At 36.2% G+C, this 14,895-nt stretch overlaps 1 protein-coding gene across 1 annotated transcript in view; it reads right to left on the bottom strand.

Moving 5' to 3' along the window:
• Positions 1 to 5,139, bottom strand: part of LOC413060 (DNA-binding protein D-ETS-4) — a 61,916-nt gene extending 56,777 nt beyond the window's left edge. The window contains exon 1 of the mRNA XM_396511.7: positions 4,220 to 5,139. Within this exon, the coding sequence (XP_396511.3) occupies positions 4,220 to 4,255 (36 nt within the window). The 5' untranslated portion in view covers positions 4,256 to 5,139. The remainder of the gene's footprint in view (positions 1 to 4,219) is intronic.
• Between the last annotated feature and the right edge of the window lie 9,756 nt (positions 5,140 to 14,895).

Genomic DNA, 14,895 nt, shown 5'->3' with positions numbered 1-14,895 from the left:
GAAATCGTTATCGTTAAATATAGAGGTACACGGTAAAATGAAATGAATGTTATTAATCAAAGAATGCAATATTTGATGTTAATGCATGTCCTATGCATTGCACGATAAAACGACGAAATATGTCTAACAATAATTCTAGAAATTTTTGTATTATTATTAACATTTCTCTAAGACAAATGATTAATATTGAATAATAATAAGTATGGGAAATTTTATGTTCGATGAAACACGAAACAACGTCTAATAATAATGGAAATTTCTAGAATAAAACGATTTTTCTAAAATAAATTAATAATCCTTTTAAAATATGAGTTAGTGGCTAAATATTGATCTATACTTAGAAAATAAATAACGATAACAAATATTATGGAAAATTTTACACGATTTTAAATGATGCTCAACGGTGATATTAGATGCTTAATTATTCGTGGAATTTCCACGTTAAGTTTACATATGATCGATCGAGTGCAAACATGGAGGAGAATGAATACGAAATGAAGGTATCTCGTTCACGGAGGAGGAGGGAATATTTTAAGAATAAAGAGCGACTCGAATTCAACGCTCCGTTAAATGGTTTAAAGAAGGAATGAACGCTTCGATAGTGCATACATATATATATATATAGATAAAGATGGAAAAAGAAGGAAAACGAGGAAGAAAGGAAACGCTATATAGCATAGAGTCGAAGGACAAAGGTGACAGTGCAGAATAGCAAAATTTTATATACATCTAATAGGTGAATATGGTAATGTAAAATTCATGTCGTCGGGTTTTATAGAGCTCTTTCATGAATACATAATTCTATTACAGAACATATGCATTAACCAGTCGACAAAAAAAAAATAAGATAAAGTAAAAATGATCGAAACACGAGATAAAGCTAAATGGCATGTGAAATAATTGTCTATAGTTTTATTAAAATGGAATCGATGATACATATTTCCTACGAGAAAACGTATAAAGCAAAATATTAAAGAAATAGATCGAAATCGGTTACACGAGAAGTTAGAAGCGAAAGAAAGAGAGTATAAGTAGAAAAAGTGCAATTATGTGTATTTTTGTAAAAATAAAAAAAAAATAAATTGTGAAAGCGAAATTAAATCTCGGTATCTTGCTCTTTGCAAGAAAAATGGACGAGCAAAAAATAATTTTAATGTCTCCGTCGTAAATGAAGTTTATCATCGAAGAAGAGATAAAAAGGAATCAATTATAATCACTCTCTCCTATCAATTCTCGCGTATTGGCTTGCGTCATTCCTTTTGTATGTAACATGAGATAAAAATTATTTGAAAATAATTCAAATTTTAATCGGAATATTGAAATTTTGAAAAAACTAATAATTTTTATAGGATGAAAAATTAACTTTCAAAGAATCGAATTTGATGTATAACTAAATTTATATATATTTTTTGATAATAGTATTCGAATATTAAATAATAAATTAATTTTCTCTTCTTTAAAAGTTGAATACTGGATATAATAAGAAAAAATATGCGGATAATTTATTCTTATTCCGTGCATCTATCGATATTTTTATTTTAATAAAACGATTTTATTAAATGATAAAAGAAAAGAAAGATCGTGACAAGATATACAAACCGGTAATAAAAAAATTTTATTCTCGATGAAGAGATTCATAATTAATATAATGATTGACAATTTGAACGATCGACAAGTCGTAAATGAAGAATTACATTCCCTAACGAGATTTTGATCGGAAAAATCTCGGAAACGCATCGCATTTCGCCTCCTTTTTTCGCTATAAAATTTTCCATTACGTACTAGCCTACGAGTGAATTTCTCGTCTATCTGACTAGCTACAATTTAGTAGTAGTAGATTCGAAAGTTAGCCTTCCGCGCGATCGTCTGTTTGTGTCTTTCTACAACAGGGCCGTATCTACTTAAACAAACTGGGACAATGTGTTCGTAATAGCGAAACTGCGTTTACATTGATTCACGATGGGTAAGATAATGTGCGTTGAATAATTTCAACGATATCGAATCTCGATTAAATCGTAAGAAAAGCACGTTTACTTTGAATGCACGAAGATACGAATCAAGAGAAACTGGAGCGAATCTAGAACGAAAGAAACTGTGTTTGTGAATGTTACGTAGATATTTTTTAAACAAAAATTGTGTATAAATAAATACAGTATATTAAATTTTATATAAAAAAAAAAAAAAAAATACTTGATCTAGAATTCTAACTTTGATTCGAATTCTAAGTAATTATCATTAAAATATTATTAATGATAATATACTTTTATCGAAATAAAAGAATAATAAATACACGAAATAACAAAATAATATACTTGACTATATTTTCTACAAATATTTCCTATTTAGAAATTAATAATTTCTGTTTTCCATCAAGATGAAACGTTACCCCTAATTACATCATAAAATACATATATATATGTACAACTGTCTTATCGAAGTTGCTCGTTAAAAACGTCGAGATATAATATGAATATTAATCATCATAAAAGTTAATTACTATAAAAACAACGCTAAAATTTAATACGTGATCCTTATCAAAAATCTGTATAAAATAAAGTAATCAATTTTAATCTGAGAAAAAAAAAATATAATTATAAAACGATAAAGGAATAAAAATAATAAATAAGAATGAAACAATGAATTAAAATTTGCATCTCTCGATAATTAACTTAATAACATAATCTAATGATATATTTATCATCGTAGAAAAATCAATCACGAGTCTATTCCTCAATGATCGAACAAACAATTTGTAAATGAAAAATAAAATTACACTGATTATTTAATCGATGCAATCACGTATAATGAAGAGAATAATAAAATAAAAATTACACGAGCATTCATTACGGGATTTACATATGCGTGAACGAATACGAAAACATTTGTCGCAGAACAAAAATATTATGCACAAGTTTCTTAGAATTCTACCTTTTATCCATCCACACATGTAGATATTCAAACGAGATAAATTTATCTCGCTGATTTGCAAATATACTTTACAAGGATTTCGTAGTTAGTTACTAACAAAAAGACAGATGTTACGCGAATGTTACAAAATTTTAATCATCGAGGAAAAAAAATTATCCAAATCCTCGTTGACAGGTCGATGACATTTTTGCTCATTATCATCAACCAGCCGGTTTAGAATGACATTTCACTTGTAAAACACCCGTTGCCTTTAAAGTGGCTCGGTCAAATTAATTCTAATTGCCGTGCGTGCGTTTTACGTGCAAATAGGTTTTACCTCGAATGTCTCGAGAGTTTTGTCAGCTAATTCGCGATAAAAATCCCGTGAAATCCGCTAACTCATTTCCATTTTTCTGAGAATCACGAACTTTTGAAAATCGTTTCGACGAGAATATATTAAGTATATATGCAACATTGTGTTCGTTAATTAATTTTGATTATACGTAATGATTTTATTATTATTTAATGAATTTTTCATTGTATTAAATAATTAATTATAATAGAAAAGAAAGAGAATGAGAAAACATAAAATTTACTATGAAAATTAATTTTATGATTATTATTATTGTATTGAATTGAAAGAAAATTGAAAGAAATAAAAAAAAAACAAGTAGTCTTTATTTATTAATTACGAAATTAATATTACGCTTAATACTATACTTAAGATTTAAGTTTTCTTATTTTTTTCTTTTCTTTATTATATCTAATTAATACAATGAAAACATTTCTTGTATATAATATAAATATATAATGTTATATGTTATATCGAGTGTTAAGGAATGAAAAACTGTTTTAAAATTCGCGCCTAATTTTGCATTCGCGTCATGCGTAGTATGCATTCGAATGATGACCGTTTTGGCGCCAATTTTTTTCTTGCTATTATGAGTATATGTATACTGTACATATACTCAGTACACAATCTCTAAAATACTACTTCCTTATTCAATACAATTTCTTTTTAAATAAATTTTAAGATTTATTCAGATATCATATATTTTGTTAAAATATTGTAACGTATTATCATTTAATAAGATATATATTTCTACCAATGAATCAATTTCTACCAATGAATATCTATTTTATAAATTTATATAAATAATAAGGAACTAATATTAGGTAGAGATGTATGTTATACGATTGGCAATATAAACACGAACGCACGACGCACAAGCTGTTATTTCAAACAAAATTCGAAGAATTTTTCCACGCCTCATATAGCTCGCGGCATATAAACAAAAACATATTAACTCACCGTTTCCACCATGTCGAAGCCTCCTCCGTACACCATCTCGTATTTGTAGGTGCTTTTTTCCTCTCTGCTATCACACTTTTGCCAATTTCTCTTCCGTCTGCCAAACCGACGCTGCCTCGAAGGATAGCAGTCGATCTCTCGAATCGAGAAGAGAGATCGACTCACTCGCTAGAGCGGCTCCAGTCTTTATGAACAAAAGACAACGCGCGATATAAGATTCCGCTGTGTCGTCTTTCCACCCTGTGTTTTCTTTTCTTCGAGTCACTTATCGTTCCTTCCCCTCACCTTATCCAGTCTCTGTCTCTTATTCTATTATGTTTCGCGCGTCTTCGAACCTCCCTCGACTCTTCGAGGCCTTCGTATGCCGCGTGCGACTGACTGACTGACCGAACAGCGAGCGCGCGGTCGCCGCGAACGAACTTCGAATTCGAGCGTACCGAACGTAGCCGAATATAGCCGAACTTTGTCGAACGCGATTCGACCTACTATCGTGCGCGCGCGCACCTCTCTCGCGCGCCTTCCTAGCAAAATTTTTGACAATCCTTGGTGCAACGATACCCTCTACGTATTTCTATGGATCACTCGAACGATTATCTTTAAAAGTTACCTCTTTTTTTCCGTCGATATCCCATTCTTTCGAGGAATTTGTCCATCAGTCCTCAACGCAACTTCGAGAAAGGAATAAATACGATACATTCACTTGGCACATTCACGTGTAGAGGTTGTGTCAAATCACGAATCACTCGATTTTGAAACTTTTCGACGACACTTGTGTTTTGTGATAATGACACGAATTGAAGGTGAAGGTGAAGGCACTTTTTAGTCGATTATGGGAATTTATACGCGTGATATATCTCGAGTTACCTTTATATGACTGAACGAGCGACGCGGGACGTGTTCGTTCAAGCCGTTGACGCGACCTACTAAAGATTCACGCGCATGCGCAAAACGTTCGTCGTTTTTACCGATGATACGATCACTGTACAATTTGCTTAACGATTTGTAATTAAAAGTAACGATGAAGAGTGTCTAATTTAATTATTTGTAAAACAAGAAAACTTATTACGTTTTAACCTACTTTGAAAAAAAAAAAAATTGAGAAATATTTGAATTTATATATAAATGACACGAGTACTTACAATAAATTTATAACCTTCATATTCACCATAAAATTATATTAATAAGTAGTTTTATTTTATATTTAATTTTGATAAAATTTTAATCAAAATAAATTAAATTAGATTAAAATTTTTTCAAGCGTCAGGATTTTCTAAAAAATTCTTTTATAATAAATTCCCAATTTTTATAATTTTTACATTTTTCACTCCCACTTTTCCCTAAAAGTTTCACCATCCATATTATTTTATTCTGCAAATATATATTTTCCAATATCTAAAAGCCAAATTATTGTACCAATTAAATAACAAAATGAGCAATTATATCACGTATCATATGCGTTTCTTATCGTTAAGGAAGCGACTCGCATTTCATAGAAGAAAAAGAGAAAGATGATATCGTAAGAATCGAAAATAACCGATGAAAAGCTTTGTCGCGGCAGTTTCTTTTTGCTCGGGACGAAGCGCAGAATCCGCTACCAACCTTGATCCGACTGTAAATATCCCGGTATACACGCTCCTTGCACTCTGTGCACTCTAACGATTCGCGCGAGAGCACGCAGGTATTTGCGTGGGCGATTAGTCGACGATTAGATCCGCGACACGCTTTATAGAGGAAAAGTGGACACAATGGCCCTTTCTGACTTATGGCGATGCGGGACGATGGCGCCGCTACCAGGGATTGTGAAACAGATTCCAGGCCAGACTTTTCCTGCTCTGACGTAAAACTTTTCAGAGATTAAACTGTCTGCTCAAGTACCGGAAATTACGCCTCGTTTTTAATCGATCGTGTAAATTGTACGATGCTTGGGATAATACGATACTCGTGAATTAATGATCGAGATTATATTCAACGTGTGATTATATTCGAAAAGATACACGTATTCGAAGGATAGATATTATTTTGAAAAATTTTGACGACGAAACAAAATTTGAAAAAGAATCATGAAATATGTATATATATATGTGTTATTATTTATTTATTTATTCTTTTTTCTTTAATAATTTTCTACTTTTTACACGATATAAATTATTGCTAGTGATTTTTTATTTGTATAAAATATAACATAAGTAAATAAAGTTATTAGGAGTTTATATAATAATATCTTGAAAATTTACTTTTCAAGAATAATTGTTTCATTAAGAAGCAATCTCTATTGCTGATATTACGTGAGGCTTGTTTATCTTACGATAAAGAATTTTTATTGGACGATTAATCGTAGCAGCAAAGATAACTATCCAATATCTTCTCCTTTATTTAGTTATTTAATAAATTGGTGTAAAATAAACCAATTTTTTTATCAAAATTAATATCATCGTGACGAGAGAATGATAAATCTAAAAAAGAAATAACAAGACTTGAAATGTGGCGAATGATCGTGAAAAATTATTTTACCCGACAAGAATCGCGATATCATCGTTTTTCATTATTCTACACATACACAAGCTTCTGCAAAATAATAAATGCTCAGGATTCTTCAAATGTTTGCAACAGAAGCAAAGACACGTGCCAACATACATTTACAGATCATGTGATAGATGACTAATCCAGTAGTTAGAAGAAAAAAAAAAAAAGTTTTCATCCGAGCGTAAATATAAGAAACAGTTATTTATTAGAAAAAAAAAAAAAAAAAATAACGGAAATCATAGATTACAATCACGCTTTTATTCGCAAGAGAAGAGAGAGAGAGAAAAAAATGAGTTAATTTTTCTATCGCAAAAAGATATAAATTAAATTTTAATTATATAGTTGATAATGTAACATTGATTACAGGAAACAATTAAGTGGTAACAATCAGTTTTTGCGCCTATATGCGTCACAAATTTTCCCCATATAGATAGAATGAAAGTTTGCTCGAGAAATTAAATAAAAATGTGAATTAGTCCCACCTCCCTCTCTCTTTTTTCTCATAATTCTTTTCTGTCCATAGAGTTTCAAGTTTCATCAGAATCATTCTGACATTTCATCCAATGAATCATATTTAGATAAATAAAATACTACTGGTCAATCATTTGAGAGAGCTCAGCAAAAATAAATAAGTTTTTAATTAAAACATATTTCATCAATCGTTTAATATTATTTTTTTTTCAAAAAGAGTAAAGATTATTTATTTAATATTGAATTTAATAACGCGAGCAAATATTATCAATATCAGATGAAATTTTTGTCAGAAGAAATCTTCAATGTACTATAAATAAGAAAGACTGTTGGCCGTGTTACTATTAGAATGCCAAGCGCCTACACGAAACAGATAAAACACTGACAACCATTGTCTACAGCTCTCTTTGAATTGTTACACTTTTCAGCCTATCCCTATTCTTTTAGCGTAATTACGACAAGGGAAAGACAATTTCGATTCAACGAAAAAAAATTAGAAATAATCATGATCGATACTTGTGAAAAATATTAGATTCAAGTTCAATAACGTTGCTATATTCGTATAATTTCATAATCTGAGATTTATGTAATAAATATTTCCGCGCAAAAAAAAAAAAAAAAAGAAAAAAGCTAATTAAATTTCGATGAATCACGATCAACTAACGAAGATTTGAAAGATCTGATCTACGGCTGCATTAAAATTTCAGCGCTCGGTTTTTTATATACCAGTATAATTCCAGAAACTCCAGGAATTAATATTCAAGGTATCGCGATTAGTAGATCAAATTTAAGATAATTCAGGGACGATAAATTCTACCAATCGACAGGACACGATAATTTTTAATTGATTACAAGAGAGTAGAATGATATCCATTGATGCCGATTATACAACGGAACTCTCCAACTCTGATCTGAGCAAAAAAAAATTCTTATGCAAATATAGGAGATACTGTACGAGATGATAAATTTTACTGCCCTGTTGATCTATCGATTTCAATAGGTCTTATTACCTAATAAAAACACTTTAAACGTTATTGTAGAACCGTTCACGGGCTAACGATCAGGTTTACCATTCAAGCACGCAGTTTACGTGGCTGTGCTTGAATCGGTCTTTCCCCGTTGCGAAAGTCGATCCGGTATCCGGCTGGGAAATTAATTCATTTTCATTTTAAAAAAATCTATTTACGTTCATCGATGCAAATTATGACACGTAAGATATCTATTTACACATGTCTCTCGACCGTTTCGGTTATATTTTCAACAATGACGCGTTACTTTCCCTTAATACCCGATCAATCAAAATCAGTTCAGTTGTTTTCGAAGAATTTTGTTTATTTAAAACGAAATTAACGTATAATCATAAAGTGATAATTAATATGGATAATTTTCTCAAGGATTCTTAGTATTCAATTGATACGAATTTCATATTATAGGAATAAAAGAAGGAAGAATTTCATTCGTTTGAAATATTATATCCTAAACAAACTTTACTCATCATCCTCCTTTCACTCATCGTTTTATTTTATTTTCTTATCATTATGTGAATAATAAATGGACAGACACACAGGAAATCGTGCTTGAATTCATAAAAAAAAAAAATTCAATTTACACTTAAAAATCTCTCTCTTCTCATATCATCTTACAAACAGGCTAGTTTTATCAAAATAAAATTTTTTACCATTTTCATTGCAAAATCATCATCCCAGAGATACGACAATAACTGGTGTTCATCATCGTTATTACTTTATAGAAAAATTATGTAACGTATATATAATTACAAAATTTTCTTCATTTCTTTTTTTTTATTAACCAAGACTTTCCTGTGGATGACTGTACCACTACAGTATCATCAAGTGCTGCATCGTTCGTTGCAAAAACTGCACTCTGTTCCTCTCCTAACGATCATATCCTACTTTCTATCATCTTATCGTTCATCTGATTGGATAAACGGAATTGCGTCACTGGGACGGAAATCGGGGGAGCTTGATTCGGTGAAAACAGTTTTGCCCGTCTCGCGGCCTGTTTTATTCACCCCGGTTTCTCGAGAAGAGAGAGGGAGAGAGAGAAAAAGACAGGGAGAGGATCGTGTGAGAATCGCAGAGGCGAGCGGAAAAATAAAAGCGTTCGACTTGCGGCAGTGACGTCGTTGTTCGCCGCGTTAACGTCGTTCAGCTGTGAGAAAGCACGAAGAAAATAAAAAAAGGAGGAGGATTTATGTCGGTAAGAAAAGAACTGCGGCTCGTATGCGGCTGAGCCAAGTACAAGGGCACGTACGTCTTTTTCGCAATCTGCGACATTCGTGGCGGATATGCGGTGCAAGCTGACGTCGAGCACACGTTTCTATCCCCCTTTTCCTTTTTTTTTCTTGGAGACGAACGAAAAAAGCGCGGATAAGTTAGAAATATGGGCTAACGAAGCGGGCTGACTTTATCGTTGTTGAACACGATCAAATATTTGATTATTTAAACGTATTGAAAATTGAAAAGATTGATCTATCCAATAATTGATCTATTAATAATAAATATAGTTAAATATTAATTTTTTCAATTGAAATATTTTCCTAACACTTACGTTAAACGATAAAAAAGTATGGTGGAAAGTAATTGAAGAATCAAATAGAATAAATAAAGACGAATCCTTTACACATCTCGTCTCATAACGCGATTCAACCGTTCGATTAAATGGTGTTCTCGCGTGGCGTAAAAGTCGTAAAAGAAAACTACGGCCGTACATTATGGTGTATAAGTAAGTACCCGAGCTGAGTGGTTGAACAGAGGAAAGTGAACCAGATCACTTTTCCTTTCTTCAAAATTTATCGTTCATCCCTCGAAGATTATCCAATTATCGTTGATGCCATCGAGGACAGAAATAATTTACGGCCGCCATTATCGTGGAATTTTCACATGTTTTCGTCCGGCCGAAAGAAAATCATTATTTCATCCACGATGAAACATTATCTTCCGGCAATCGAGCAATAATTGTCCACCGTAACCGAGTCGGTCCCGAAGATATCCCATTGTTCGAGGGATCCTCGCCTCAGATACCAGAGATTTTTCATCGTCCCGCATCTTCGTAACGTTCGCGTATTGCGACCACCCCGTGGTATCTTGCATGAGGTCTCCGGAGCATCTTTAGGCACCGTACACATCCGTCCAACAAGAAAAACACGATACCAATTAATCGATAATTATCTTCCAACCAACCTAACGAAATCGTTCATTGCGAAATTTCGATATCGAGCAATAAAATACATGGTTGAAATTTACAAGGATTAGAGAAGACAAATTGCGAAATATCCAAAGATTGCGCAAAGCGTAGGCAAGATGTTTTATTTATTTAGTCTATTAAACCGAATTCACCTGGATGAATTAACCGGTTTTTGTAAAGTTGTTTAAAACCCGGAAAAAAAAAACTAAAAACTACCGACAAAGAGATCACTTTTCGAGATAATCTTCGCACGTTGTATAATCGCGATACACCGATCTTAATTAAAGAGATGAATAATTATACCATCGTACGATATAAGATTTTCTTCGATCGTAAATATAAAATAATCATCCCACAATCGGATAGCCGCGTCGCGTTTTTGCCACCACCTCGTAATCGCGCCTCGCACAAAAGACCATTCCCTTTCACCTAAGCGTTATATCTTCTTTTAATAGCCGCGGTTAACAACCATCCACAAGCTGGATAATATTGCAATGATCGTCTAAGCTTCTCTTAAGCGGCTAATTAACAAGCCAGACGCCTTGTTACGCCCAGCGTACGTATTCGCTGTTCATTAGGCGTTTACGTGTTCCTATGCACCACTCCCGCCCCTCCTCTTTAAGGTTCACGCTCAGGCAAAGAGAGGAACGTTTCCTAAGGAAACGGCGCTGTGGAACGAGATGGAACGAGGTGTCTCGTTCGATGACGCGAAACGGCGTCGAAAGTTATAAGAGAGTTTCGCACCTGAGCCCGATGACGCAGATCAATGGCGAAACGGGCACGGGTTTCGTTAGATAAAATCGCGAGAGACAAGGCAACAGGTCGAAAAATGGTATTGAGCGTATAGGCGTGGAGGCCGTGGCAAGGTAATTACAATTCAAACGCGGGATAATACCAGCCCATTATCCCGCGTGTATATCCCCTGTGTTCGAGAAAAGGTTACGACACGACGACGGCATTGCAATTTCGTATTCGTAACCTTTACCCGTAGTGGGTACTGTCGCAACCTTTCAGAATGCGATTCTCTCTCCACGGATCGATGCTTCATTATTATAAATTAATATTCTATACCGAACGCCTTGATTTATGGAAGGGAAGTGTGTACGCTGTCTCTGCGAGTAATCTTTCTTTTCTTTTTTTTTAGAATAATACGTTTCTCAGCTTCAAGATATGGGGAAATTGAGAAATTGATGCGTTACATTTTTTTTTTTTTTTTTAATTGGAATTATATCATATTGTTAATGAGAGTTAAATTAGAGAAAGAAAAATCTAATTGGTCCACTTCACACTTCGTAAATCTCTTAATTTAATTCATAAAAATTTATGATTGTTGTTTAAATATATTTATCTTTGTTTCATTTCGCGAGTTTCCGTTATTAGAGAAAAAGAACCAAGTTTGGAAAATTTTTTAATTTCAATCTTACAATACACCATTTCATTTTTCAAGAATCAAAAGATTAACCTGGATGGAAGATCTCTCCGTTTTCTGCAAGGAGCAATTATCTGTCCTACGAGATGGGAGGAGAAAAGAAGGAGAAGAAAAAAATCTTAAGACACGAGTGGAGAAACGAAATAAAGGAGGAGTTAGTTTTTTTGTTTTTACAGAATGAATTCAGGAGCTCTTAATATCGAAAGAATTATGATTCGTAAGCGGAGGCAATAACATAGGATGTTGGAACAATCTTTTAACATGTCTATCCGCATGAGTCACTGCCACACTCGCACACAACTTCTCGAGTTATGAGTTTCTTAATGAGCATTCAGTGTCAGAATGCGAGGCATAAGAAAGAACCTGCCTCAATCTTCCCGTTATTACGTTAACATTAAATTACCAATGATTTATCGTGCATCTTCGAAAGCTAAATATATAACTGATGTAATGATACCGGGCTAAAGGCTAAACGCGACATTAATGGACCCCCATTAAACATCCCAATCTCGTTCGCACCCCGACAACCGTTCCGTTCTAATAATCCCCCTTCTGAAAACTTCTCTTTCCACGATATTCAATTATTCATTCACACGAATAATCCAACTAAAAATTCCTCAGCAAACGAGAACTCGTTAGCGAAAGCGCGTATACGATAATCTTGCTCCTCCAAACGGAGCAAACGTTCGATCTCAACGTCGAAAACTCGCGAACGAGAGCATCGAAATGATTGTTGTGAGCCGATCTTAAGGCGATCGGCGCTTATTGAAGAGCAACCTGAGCAGGGGGTGGAGAAAAAAGATAGGAGGAGAGAACTGTAAGAAGCGGAGGAGAGGAGAAGAGAGGAGGGGGTCTGGAAACAACGAGGAGGAGGGAAAGAGAGGGAAGAGGAGCGACCACCTTCTCCTCTTCAGGGTGCTCTTACCGTGCGTAAATATAGGGCACACCACGTAGCCGAGTGCACCGTGGAGGGTGACCTCGATGACCCTTGGTACCCGAGGCAGCTTGGTAGGACGGAGGAGGAGGGCGGGCAAGACGAACGGGAGAGGAACAAGTCGCCGGAGCGGAGTCGGCGAGCGGAGGAAAAAGGAAAGCCAAGCGAAGGAAGCCCGGAGCGGAGAGTCGAGGAGAGATGCGAGAGAAGAGGAGGGATGCGAGAACGAACGAGGATAAAAAGAAGGAAGAGTGGGAGGGGCGGAGGTGGTACGCTAAAGAGACGTACGTTCCCACACGAACCCCCCAAGATGCGTCCTGGCATCGTCGAGCCTGAACCCCCGATGCCCAGAAGCTGATAAAAACAGCTACAAAACTGCCTACCGGTGTTTTCTGCCTTTTGCTCCTGCATTACTCCCACCAACCACCTCTCCTCCCCTTCCCTTCTTCACCCCCTCGACCCCAAGCCGCCTTTCTTCTTTCCTCGCCACCTTCTCCTCCGACTCTCCTCTCCTTCTTCGCTCCTCTTTCTCGCCTTTCGGTGAAACCTTTCGAGGGAAGAGACCGACGCCTCCCTTGCGCCCCCTCCCTCCCTTCCAAAGAGCTTAAGGGCTTATAACGCGCGGGGCTCGTCCCGATTGACTCGTTTTCCTAATATCCCGCCTCGTCTATTCAAGTTGCTCCACTCGAGATCGATCCTTCGTTCGATCGAGGCAAAAAAAGGGATTTCATTTTATTGTTTTATATATATATATGTATAAAAACGTATAAGCTCTTCAAGCTTACGAATTGCAACTTCTTCGAAAGGGAGAAAAATCGTTTCACGATCCACGATACGAAAGTAATAACACTCGAAACGGTGAAGTTGCAATTTATCGTATCATCGTGTATCGCGTCGAGCAGATCGGGCAAGAAACCGGTGATACCCTCTCCGAGCCAACTCGGATCCATACGGAATTATAGCGATCGATCTCGACCACGAGATAGGATAAATATATACGAGCAAGGACGTCCTTAATTATCCGCCGATCGGACGGATCGGCGAGCCAATTTGCGGTTGGCCGTGCGCGCGCACCGAATCCTTTCCGCGCTGAATCATAGAAAATATGTGGCAATACGTGGCGGCAGGCAGGGGGAGGGGAGGGGTAGGGGGGATCTGAGTCACTGAGCCTGTCATCTCTGGGATCGTTGGCTGGAAGAAATCGGCGGGAATGCTTATTCCCACGATAGATCGGTGTCGCAACAGCGACAATGCGCGGCCCGATTGCGCACACGTGGGGAGAATCGAATCGCAATTACACGGCCTCCGCTCGTTCCGTCTCCTCCTCGTTCATCCCGAACGATCGGCAACTTTCGCGAAAACCCCTCCCCCTCCCGCCAATCAATGAAACGATAAATCGCTTCTTGCCGGCTGATGGACGACTTCGCTCCTCTCGGCTTCGATTAGCCAGGGGGGTCTACTTTCATCCTCCCGCTGATCCCGATCGATCGATTAGCCGGTAAAAATGATAAATTTTTAGCGCGTAATTTTATAGGCGAGGAGAGGGAATTTGATACCTTTATCTATCGAAGATTGCTCTCTCCGTGCAAAACTACGAATTCTCTTGGATCGAAATTAACAACGATATAAACGATCGATTTTTGCTCTTCCCTCTGTATATATATACCCTCCTCGAGGAAATGAATTATTCGATCCCCGATACACCCATAAATTATTCCCACTCTCACAAGGTGTTCCACCCCTTAACGAGGAGAACAAATACGTAGCAAAGTGTGGGGGATACGATGAGCATCGTGTAGAACACGGGACGATCGGCGCGGCGGGCATGGCAACAATAGCGAGGCGGCGGCATCGAAATGACAGCGCGCGGAGAGAGCGCAAAATCTGACGAAAATAAATCTTCCTCCTTCGATACGAGACGTCGGGGAATCCCTCCGAGGCTCTTCATCTTCGAGCACTTCGATCCTATCTGGGCCCTTCGTCGATCGCGGAATCGAGCCAGCCTCGATAATGTCGCGTCCACAGTCGCAGATTTCGATCGATAAATTAAATATCGAGAGGCAGCCTCGAGGATGACGCGTGTATCGATGCTCTCGGCATCCTCGTACACGG

The sequence above is a fragment of the Apis mellifera genome, linkage group LG2 (genome assembly GCF_003254395.2).
Source record: "Apis mellifera strain DH4 linkage group LG2, Amel_HAv3.1, whole genome shotgun sequence".
NCBI lineage: Eukaryota > Metazoa > Arthropoda > Insecta > Hymenoptera > Apidae > Apis > Apis mellifera.
This window is presented reverse-complemented; position numbering and strand designations above follow the sequence as displayed.